We start from the raw sequence: 12,256 nt of genomic DNA on the forward strand, positions 1-12,256 counted from the left end.
AAAATCATACTGGTTTTGTGCTTTTGAAAAATTTGGTACTTAAAAGTACTTAAAAAGATACTCCAATTTTAAAAAAATTTATGTTAGGATGGTACATTATTATATAAAGTAATTTCTCATTTTGCCAAAGTCACACTGAAAGTGATCTAATATCTTTAAAATCTATAATACAACCAATAAACATCAAAAAAACTTTCAATTTCATTGACATAAATCAAAGAAATTAAGACTTTGAAAAATAACATAACAATTTTCACCTCAAAGAATAATAAATCTCGGGCTGGGGATGTGGCTCAAGCGGTAGCACGCTCGCCTGGCATGCGTGCGGCCCGGGTTCCATCCTTAGCACCACATACAAACAAAGATTGTTTTCGCCAAAAACTAAAAAATAAATATTAAAAAAAATTCTCTCTCTCTCCCACACTCTCTCTTAAAATTTAAAAAAAAAAAAAAACAAACGAATAATAAATCTCTGTTGGTAGGACTTAGGAGAAATCTGAATTTTTACCCACTGATGAGGGCCTTGTAGTTATAAACAGGTACATCACCTTTTGGTTATCCACTTGGCATATGAGTCAAAAAATCTTTAAATGTGTATGTGGCATTTATACACAATGGAGTATTACTCTGCATTAAGAAATGAAAAAATCATAGAATTTGGAGGGAAATGGATGGCATTAGAACAGATTATGCTAAGTGAAGCTAGCCAATCCCTCAAAAACAAATGCCAAATGTCTTCTTTGATATAAGGAGAGTAACTAAGAACAGAGTAAGGACGAAGAGCATGAGAAGAAGATTAACATTAAACAGGGATGAGAGGTGGGAGGGAAAGGGAGAGAGAAGGGAAATTGCATGTAAATGGAAGGAGACCCTCAGGGGTATACAAAATTACATACAAGAGGAAGTGAGGGGAAAGGAGGAAAAATATAAGGGGGGAGAAATGAATTACAGTAGAGGGGGTAGAGAGAGAAGAGAGGAGGGGATGGGGGAGGGGGGATAGTAGAGGATAGGAAAGGCAGCAGAATACAACAGACACCAGAATGGCAATATGTAAATCAATGGTTGTGCAACTGATGTGATTCTGCAATCTGTATATGGGGTAAAAATGGGAGTTCATATCCCACTTGAATCAAAGTGTGAAATATAATATATCAAGAACTATGTAATGTTTTGAACAACCTACAATAAAAATTAATTAAAAAAAATGTGTATCTGTGTCTTTTGACTTTGCAAATTTACTTTTCATAATTTATTCTTAATTTATTCTTATGTTTGCCAATGTTTTCTGAGATATGTACAACTAAGTTTATCACAGGGTCAATCACAGAACTGGAAAAATACAACTGGTTGCAACTTGTATCCCACGTAATCCACACATACCTGTACTTCCACACATACCTAACAATTTGTTAAGGCCAATTATGGTACATCTATTTAATTGACGAGAACACAGGTGTTAAAAGCTATTCATTAACTTTAGAGTAACTGAGATATAATTCACAGTCAAGGGAGGAAAAAAAAACAAGGTACAACAATATGTATAGGGGTTTTTTTTTTGTGTGTATGTGTGTGTGTCTGTGTGTGTTGTGCTGGGGACTGAACCCAGGGCCTTGTGCATGTGAGGCAAGCACTCTACCAACTGAGGTATATCCCCTGTACAGTTTTTTTTTTTGGGGGGGGGGTGGGGTTTGAAAATAATGGTCAGAAAAATTCTGGAAGAATGTGGGCCCAAGATAATTATACTTATTATCTTTGAGTGATAGACATTCAAATTATTTTTGATTTCTGTCTAATCACTGCTAAATTATCTTTTCTATACAAGAAAAGTTTTCTGCATTGACCATATATTGTTTTCACAACTTAAAGAAGACATGGAAGAAGAAAAAAAAAAAAAAAGAAATGCTCAGTTCTTTAAAAGGACAAAGAAGGAAGAGCTTGAAAGGAAAAACCCATATGAAAGAGATGAAAGAGTTTTCTCCATGTTACTCATCTTCCCAAGTGAGATTGCTACAAATGGACTCCAGAGACACATTGATCTGTTAAGATAGCCTGCATGTAGATAAATTCCTTTCCCTTTAGATCAACTAAGCCATGATTCATATTTTTCAAAGGAATTTTGCTAGAAAATCAAGAAAAAAACAAAGCCATAGAAATAATCAAATTTATTCATAACTGACTCCTTTATTCAAAGATAAGGCAGATCACCACTTCACCTCAGCCTCGTCTTGCTCTAGTTTTGTTGAAGTAGATAGATCAACAAGCTGAAACTTTTTTTGTGTTTATTTTTTTTTTTCAGTACTAAGGCTTGAACCAAGGGTCACTCTACCACTGAGTTACATTCCTGGTCCTTTTTATTTTGAGTCAAGGTTTCACTAAGTTGCCCAGACTGGCCAGGAACTTGTGATCCTCTTACCTTAATGTTCTGAACTGCTAGGATTATAGGCATGCACCACCATGCCCAGTTTAACTAGCCAATACTTTAAAGCTGATTTAAGCCTTCCATGACCTAAAGTTTCTTCATCTATTGTCTCCAGCTACCAAGCTACCAACTTGTACTGGTCTCTCCAGGGACCAGATACTTCAATATAGCGATAAACTGGTGGTCACTGCAAAAATTTCTTAGATTATGTTCATATTTTCAGCCTTAAAGGCTTCATAGCCCCATGTACATTTACCTAGCAAAGATGATCACCATATTTACAGTTCCCAGTATTGTCTTTATTGGTCTAAAATATAAATAACACATAGGTTAACAAAGATAATATCAAATAGTAGGAGAGAATATAAGAAAGTTTCATTATATGTTTATACTTTTAAATTATTAGAACATCTTTATAGTTGAAATATTAAGATATCATTCAGATTGATTTGTAGCCTGAAGGCTTACATAAAAAGGAAAATGGATCTGGGTACCATAAGAATTAGCAAACCTTGAGAAAGGCTAACACATTTCTCAATTTTTAATCTACACCTTGCTGTTTCAGTGAGGCTCTCATATTCTAAAAGACTAATTTCAGACTTACCTTGCTGAGCTCCTTTCAGTCTTGTTTTTTTCCCTGATTCTTTAGAAAATGATGACCCTAAAGAAGTACTTGAGGTTTCTTTAGCTTGTCTGTACTGTTTCAGCTGATTGGCAAAATCTTCCTCTGTTTCCTGACTGTAGCTACCAAAGTTGTCATCACTGTAGCTACCAAAGTTGTCATCACTGTAGGCACTGTACTCGTCATACTCTTTACTTTTAAACTTCTTGTTATGTTGATCCTTCTTTGAGGTCATGTAGCTTCCTGATACATGTCCATGCTAAGTGAAGATGGACAAGCATCATATGAATTTTTCAGTTATATATAGCAGTTGACAGTAACACATGATATCTTTTCTCCCCAGCAAATTGGGAGAAAAAAAGGAGAAAAGACAGTTATTAATTCTGTTTCTTGATTCGTATTTCCCTCTGACACTATTTAACACGAAATTCAGAAGGCTAAATGCAACTCTGATGATATTAAATGTTATGGTCTTCCTTCTTTAGCTTTTATTTTCCATGTTCTATGTCTCAATATCCATATGCACAGGAATACCTAAAATCCACACCACCATACACAAATTCCTTCTCAAAAAAAAAAAGAAAGAAAGAAAGAAAAGGACTTTTGAAAATTAGGAAAAGATAGTAAAATCACTTGGGGAGGTATAGCAACATATGTACATATTCTCTTGGCACTGAAAAATTCTCAAATGACATTATGCTTAATAGAAAACTGTATGTGTGGAAAATTTTGGAAAATGTTTATCTAAGGTCTAATAGAAAAACAGAACTTTTCCTAATGGTGAGAAAGCTCATTATTAGAAACTGTTCATTGCAACAAGCATTCATTTTATTGCCTCCTTACTAAAGCTTGGGAAAACAAATAAAAAGTACAATTTAGTACTATAAGTTTATTTAATAATAATGTTCAAGTCTGTCTCTTTCATGTCAGTATTTTTATTAATTCTATCACATCCTGACATTTTTTAATCAAGCAAGAAAAATTGCACATCATTACAACTTGAAGATTTAGAAAAGACCAGACCGTGCATCATCATTAGATTAATGAATTTTAAATGTGATATATATTCTAATATTTACCTAACTTTACCTAAAAACATAATGTTTTTCAATTTTTAAATGCAGACAATTTAATAAAACTTCGCAACCTCAACTATAAAGCAGGCATAGAGAAAATACAGAAATAACCCTAACAAACTAGTAATTTGGTTTCTAAACTAACAAGCTAGTAGCAACACCAAATTAGGAGAAAGAATAGAGCTTTTATAAATAAAAGTAATGGCATCATTACTTTCCTAGCACAAAATTAATAATTTTTATAATGAAGACTTTGTATGACACAACAGATTTAAGATATAAAATCACATTGTTTCAAATTGTTTTGTTTAAAACATTTCAAATAATTTTTGAACTTAAAGAGGCTGATGTCACCTATCTTCAAAATTTAATTCTGCCCTATTTTCTAATTACATATGATAAAGTACTGTGACATGCTATAAGTTGAACTGTCTCCCCAAAATTCTCATGTGGAATCCCTAACCCCCACTATCTAAGAATATGACTATTTTTGGAGGCAGGGCCTTTAAAGAAGTAATTAAAACAATGTGGCTTTAAGAATGGGATCGAATCCAATTTAACTGGTGTCCTTATAAGAGGAGGAAATCTAGACACAGAGACCTTGGTATGCTTGTGCACAGAGGGAAGATCACACAAAGCCAAAGCAGTGAGAAGGTGTCCATCTCCAGACCAAGGGAAGAGGCTGAGAACACACCCTTCCCCTGTGTCCTCAGAGGAAACCAGTCCTGTTGGCACCTTGACCTTGGACTTCCAGCTTTCAGACTATGACCAGTCCCAGCATATATGGCAACACTAGCAAACAAATATACAATGTATTCTTTATTTTCAAGGATTTAGAATTTGCAGCATTTTTCAAAATACCATAAAAATAAAACTTTTGAAAGTTTTATTTTTTCCTTTAAAAGGTAGTACCTCAAAACCACAACCAGTTTCCAAATTAAAAAAAAAAAAAAAGGAAATAACAAGTGATCACAGTGTTGGCAAGGATGTGGAGGAGAATTTTACATTACTAATGGAGCTCTAAATGTTTTTCTCTGCTGAAAATAGTTTAGCACTTCCTTAGAAAGTTAAACATAGAATAACCATATGAGGGTTTTCAAAATGGGGGACTAGAGGAGGTCGCTTTCCTGGCTACTCCATGGGGTGAAACCAAGAAGGTAGACAGGCAGCTTCTCGGCAACGTGGATAAATTTTAAAAAGGGTGGGGAAACTTTATTAGAATTAAAAACTGGATATTCAAGTCAGATCAGGGACTGAGGAGGTTGGATATAATAAAATAAGGAGAAATCCCCAGCAGCACAGTCACTCCTATGGCTGGGTCAGAAGCACCAGCCAGAGAAGTCCCTCCACAGCACAGTGGAGTGATAAGGGAATTAAAGGAACTTGCATTTTAGGGAGCACTGAGATCAGGGACACTGTCTGACTAAACTGAGAGGTTCACTGCACAACATCCTAATGTGGGAAGGAGCCACCATCTCTCCAAGTGGCCTGTGGAGCACAAAGGAAGGATCCATTTTGCATAGGGGACTAAGAATTGGGTCCCCTACCATAGGAGTAGATCCCAGGGGTACAGTCTTCCAGCATGCATAGGCAATTACTCAGCCTTGGAGGCGTGCTGATTTAAAATCTCCAGACCAAGTGACATTCAACAAAGGGCCTGGAGCCCACCTTAGCATAAACCCTGCCTCCAGGAATCCCACCTACAGGATTACCTCTCTCCAGCAATCTGGAGGGTGGAGCATCATACTCCAGATGACCCCACCTAAAATGGCTGAGAAGCTGAAAATCTTTTAAACTGCAACAGAAAGAAATTTTTTTTAACTTTTCATTGAGATTTCTCTCCCTCTCTCCCTCTCCCTCCCTCCCTCCCCCCCTCCTCTGTTTAATTGTGACCTTAATGGTTCATAGATATTTATAAATACTCATTTTTTTTCATTTCTAGCATTTTTGAAGCCAGTTATTTTTCATGGATCACTCTGTCGAGGACTAGGATGTTTGATTAGTATATTTTAGTTTTGTTTTATATCTTTTATTTTTAATTTTTTTTAATTTTTACTTTATTTCTCTCTTACCTGTTTTCCTTGATTCTCTTTCACTATTTTCTTACACTAACAGCCAATTTCCATTGTTGTTGCTTTCAGTCTTCCTTTAATTTTTTACTTCTATCTTCTCTAGTCCTCCCTCCTTCATCACATCCTATATCACTTCTGTTCTCTCCTTGTCCATCATTTAAAATTATAAACGCTTTTGCAAAATTGCTATTTTTATTGTAGGCAATAACTGATCATATAATTTGTTTACTGTCACAATTAATAGTCTAGATGCCATAGCAGCAACTATTTGGTTTAATATTGTATATTGTTTGCTTTGTTTGTTGTTATTATTTGTCTCCCCCTAAACAGTGAGGTACTAGAAACCCTCAGGGACACTAACAGATCCATACTGTTAGATGGGCAGCCACACAAACAACAATAAAAAACAAGGGAACAAATCATCCCCAAAAAACCAAGATATTCTAATAAAAGAATCCATCCATTCCACAGTATAAAAAAATATCATAGAAGAAATTTAGAATGTAGATAGTTAAATTGATCTGTGAAGTAAAGGACAATATACGGAGAGAAATAGAAAATCCAGGAAGTGAAAGATCACTTCAATAAAGAGAAATTCTGGGAAAAAAAAACAAGCAGAAATCCTTGAAATTAAGAAATTAAAACCAAATTAAAAATTCAATTGAAAACATCACCAACAGACTAGATTACTTGAAAGACAGAATTTCAGGGAATGAAGACAAAATATATAATCTTGAAAACAAGGTTGACCATGGAGAAATGATATTAAGAGACTATGAAAAGAACTTCCAAGAAATATGAGATAACCCAAAAAGAACAAATTTAAAATTTATTAAGATAAATGAAAGCTTAGAGATACAAACAAAAGGAATGCACAATCTTTTCAATGAAATAATATCAGAAAATTTCCCAAACTAAAGAATGAAATGAAAAATCAAATCTAGGTGGCTTACAGGACCCCAAATATGCAAAATTACAACAGACCCACACAAAGGCACATCATTATGATAATGCCTAACATACAGAATAAGGATAAAATTTTAAAGGTTTCCAGAGAAAAATGACAGGTAACATTTTAAGGGAAACCAGATGATCTCTCAACCCAGACCCTTAAAGCTAGGAGGTCTTAGAATAATATATACCAAACTCTGAAGGAAAATGGATACCAGCCAAGAATTCTATGCTCAGCAAAATTAAGCTTAAGAATTGATGATGGGCTGGGGATGTGGCTCAAGCGGTAGCGCGCTCACCTGGCATGCGCGGGGCACTGAGTTCAATCCTCAGCACTACATTAAAAAAAAAAAAAAAGTAAAATAAAGATGCTGTGTCCACCGAAAAACTAAAAAATAATATATTAAAAAAATTCTCTCTTTAAAAAAAAAAAGAATTGATGATGAAATAAAATATAAACCTTCCATGATAAACAAGTTAAAAGAATTCACAACTCAAAAGCCTGCACTGCAAAACATAATAAGACATTTCATGAAGAAGAAATGAAAAATAAAAGTGAAAACCTGAAAAAGGAGGAACTACATTAAAAGAACAGTGAGTCACTGGAGAAACTAATTCAAATTAAAAACCAGAAATAAATTTAAATGACAGGGAATAAAAATCGTATCTCAATAATAACATTGATAGTAAATGTCCTAAATTTATCAATCAAAAGACACAGACTGGCAGATTGGATTAAAAACAAGACCCAACAATATGCTGTCTCCAAGAGACTCACCTCATGGGCAAAGTCATACACAGACTGAAAGGAAAAGGATGAGAAAAACATCATTCACATGGATCTCATAAACAAGTAGGGGTTTCTTTCTTTCTTTTTTTAAATAGCTTTATTTTATTTATTTATTTTATGTGGTGCTGAGAATCAAACCCAGGGCATTGCACATATTAGGTTAGTGCTCTACCGCTGAGCCACAACCCCAGCCCCAGAAGTAGGGGTTTCTATCATCATATCAGATATGATGGACTTCAAGCCAAAGTTAATCAGAAGGGACAAAGAAGGTGCTTAAGGGAACTATATATCAACCAGACATAACCATCATAAATACTTGTGCCCCAAAGAATGAAGCATCTACATACATCAAAAAAATCCTTCTTAATTTCAAGAAGCAAATAGACCACAACACATTAATACTGGGTGACTTTAACAAACCTCTGTTACCACTGGATAGATCCTCCAAACAAAAACTAAATAAAGAAGCAATAGAACTAAAAAAAAAAAAAAAAAAAAAAAAAACAATTAATTTAGACTTAACATATATAGAATATTTCATCCATCAATGACTAAATACCCAATGACTGAATACACTTTCTTCTCAGCAGCACATGGATCCTTCTCCAAAACAGATCATATCTTAGGCCACAAAGCAACAATTAGCAAATACAAAAAAAACAGAGATAATACTTTGCATCCTATCAGATCATAATAGAACGAAATTAGAAATCAATGATAAAATTAAAAATAAAATCTACTCTCACACTGGAGACTAAATAATATGCTATTGAATGATTACTGGATAGCAAAAATTATTAGCGACATAATAAAAAATCCTTAGAGGTAAAGGAGAACACCAGTACAACATATCAAAATCTCTGGGACACTATGAAGGCAGTGCTAAGAGGAAAGTTCATGGCATTGAGCCCATGCATTAAAAGAATAGAAAGTCAACAAATAAATAACCAAAGCCCTGGAAAAAGGAGAAAGCAACACCAAAACCAGTAGAAAACAGGAAATAATTAAAATCAAGAGATGAAATTGAAACAAAAGAAACAATCCAAAAGATTGGCCAAAGAAGTTGGTTCTTTGAAAAGAAAAATCAATAAAATTGATAAACCCTTAGCCAAACTAACAAAGAGAGAGAGAAAACTCAACTTATTAAAATTTGTGATAAAAAAGGAAATATTACAACAGACACTACTGAAATACAGATGATAATCAAAACCTATTTTGAAAATTTATACTCTTAATAGAAAATCTTGACAATATCAACAAATTTCTAGAGACATATGACCTACCCAAATTAAATCAGTAAGGGGGCTGGGGATGTGGCTCAAGCAGTAGCGCGCTCGCCTGGCATGCGTGCAGCCCCTGTTCGATCCTCAGTGCCACATACAAACAAAGATGTTATGTCCGCCGAGAACTAAAAAATAAATATTAAAAAAAATTCTCTCTCTCTCTCTTTAAAAAAAAAAAAACAAATTACATCAGTAAGACAGATCAACTTTAAGCAACAAAACTGAAGACACTATCAAAAGCCTACCAAGAAAGAAAAGCCCAGAACCAGACAGATTCTCAGCTGAGTTCTACCAGACCTTCAAAGAAGAACACCAATTCTTCTCAAATTATTCCATGAAACAGAAAAGGAGGGAACCCTTCCAAACTCATCCTATGAAGCTAATATCACCCTGATACCAAAACCAGACTAAGACACATCAAGGAAAGAAAATTTCAGACCAACATCCCTGATGAACATATATGCAAAAATTCTTAATAAAATACTGGCAAATAAAATACGAAAACATATTTAAAAGATAGTACACCATGATCAAGTGAGGTTCATCCCAGGGATGCAAAGTTCATTCAATGTACGGAAATCAATAAATATAATTCATCACATCAATAGACTTAAAGACAAGAATCACATGATTGTCTTAAAAGATGCAGAAATAGCATTTGACAAAATACAGCATCAATTCATGCTCAAAACACTAGAAAAACCAAGGATAACAGAAACATATCTCAACATTGTAAAAACTATATATGCTAAACCCAAGGTCAACATCATTCTAAATGGAGAAAAATTTAAAGTATTCCATTTAAAAACTGGAACCAGACAGGGATGCCCTCTTTTATCACTTCTATTCCTGGAAACTCTAACCAGAGCAATTAGAAAAAGAAATTAAAGGGATACATATAGGAAAGGAAGAATTCAAACTATCCCTATTTGCTGATGACATGACTCTATATTTAGAAGACCCAAAAAACCCCCACCAGAAAACATCTAGAACTCATAAATGAATCCAGCAAATTAGCAGAATATAAAATTAACACTCATAAATCAATTGCATTCCATATATATATATAAGGAATGCAATTGATTTATGAGTGTTATAAGTGATGAGTCAATTGAAAGAGAAATTAGGAAAATGATCCCATTCATAATAGCCTTAAAGAATATAAAATAGTTGGGAATAAATCTAACAAAAGAGGTGAAAGACCTATACAATGAAAACTACAGAACACCAAAGACATTAAAGAAGACCTTACAAGATGCAAAGGTTCTCCAAACACAGAGACAACCCCACATAAATACAGTATCTCATACTAGACAAGAGGCTCTATAAACACACATTGGAGAAAAGATAGCCTCTTCAACAAATGGTGCTGGGGAAACTGGAAATCCATTTGTAATAAAATGAAGTTAGAAGGGCTGGGGATATAGCTCAGTTGGTAGAGTGCTTGCCTTGCATGCACAAGGCCCTGGGTTCAATCCCCAGCACCACAAATTAAAAAAAAAAAAAAATGAATAGAGCCTTATTTCTCAACATGCACTAACCTCAACTCAAAGTGGATCAAGGGCCTAGGCATTAGACCAGTGACCCTGTGCCTACTACAAGAAAAAGTAGGGGGCTGGGGCTGGGGCTCAGTGGCAGAGCACTTGCCCAGCATGTGTGAGGCACTGGGATTGATCCTCAGCACCACATTAAAAAAATAAATTAATTAAATAAAGGCATGCTGCCCATCTACAACTATGTTAAAAAAAAAAAAAAAGAAAAAGTAGGCCCAAATCTCCATCATGTCTGCTTAGGATCTGAATTCCTCAACAAGGATCCTAAAGAGCAAGAATTAAAATCAAGAATCAATAAATGGTGGGGCCAGAGTTGTGGCTCAGTGGTAAAGCACTTGCCTAGCATGTGTGAGGCGCTAGGTTCAATCCCTGGGCACCACATAAACAAATAAAATAAAACCATTAAAAAAAAATCAGGGGCTGGGGTTGTGGCTCAGTGGTAGAGTGCTCGCCTTGCACATGTGAGACCCTAGGTTTGATCCTCACCACCACATAAAAATAAATAAACAAAATAAAGACATTGTGCCCATGTATAACTAAAAAAAAATTTTAAAAAGAATCAATAAATGGTATTATACTAGAAAGTTTCTTCTCAGCAAAGGAAACAATCAATAATGTGAAGACAGAGCCTACAGAGTGGAAGAAAATCTTTACCACATGCATATTAGGTACAGCACCAATTTCCAGGATATATAAAGAACTCAGAAAACTTAACACCAAAAAAATAATAATAACCTAATCAATAAATGGGCTAAAGAATTGAACAGACCCTTCTCAGAAGAAGATATATAATCAATCAACAAATATTTGAAAAAAATGTTCAACATCTCTAGTAATTACAGAAATGCAAATCAAAACTACTTTAAGATTTCATCTCACTCCAGTGAGATGAAATGGCAGTTATCAAGATTATGAGCAACAGTAACTATTGGTGAGGATGTGGGGGGAAAGCACATCCATACATTGCTGGTGGGACTGCAAATTAGTGCAATCACTTTGGAAAGCAGTATGGAGATTCCTTAGAAAACTTGGAATGGAACCAAATGATTGGTCAATCCAACCATTTGACCCAGCTATGCCACTCCTTGGTCTATACCCAAAGGACTTAAAATCAGCAATACTATAGTGAAACACAGCCACATCAATGTTTATAGCAGCTCAAATCACAATAGCTAAGCTGTGGAACCAACCTAGATGCCCTTCAAGAGATGACTGGATAAAGAAACTGTTATATACACACAATGGAATATTTTTCAGCATTAAAAGAGAATAAAATCATGGCATTTGATTGTAAATAGATGGAGTCAGAAAATATCATACTAAGCAAAGAAAGCCAATCCCAAAAAACCATAGGCCAAATGTTTTCTCAGATAAATGGATGCTGATCCATAATGGGGTGGGAGAGCCTAGAAAGAATGGAGGAACTTTGGGTTAGGCAAAGGGCGGGTGGGGAAGGATTGGGGGTAAGAAAGATGAGAGAATAATATAGA

At 34.8% G+C, this 12,256-nt stretch overlaps 1 protein-coding gene across 2 annotated transcripts in view; it reads right to left on the reverse strand.

Moving 5' to 3' along the window:
• Zc3h6 (zinc finger CCCH-type containing 6) overlaps positions 1-12,256 on the reverse strand; it is a 60,528-nt gene that overhangs the window by 18,139 nt on the left and 30,133 nt on the right. For both annotated transcript variants that reach the window (XM_076833293.1, XM_076833292.1), the window contains exon 4: positions 3,024-3,300. In XM_076833293.1, the coding sequence (XP_076689408.1) occupies positions 3,024-3,300 (277 nt within the window). The remainder of the gene's footprint in view (positions 1-3,023; positions 3,301-12,256) is intronic.

This window comes from Callospermophilus lateralis, chromosome 14 (assembly GCF_048772815.1).
Source record: "Callospermophilus lateralis isolate mCalLat2 chromosome 14, mCalLat2.hap1, whole genome shotgun sequence".
NCBI lineage: Eukaryota > Metazoa > Chordata > Mammalia > Rodentia > Sciuridae > Callospermophilus > Callospermophilus lateralis.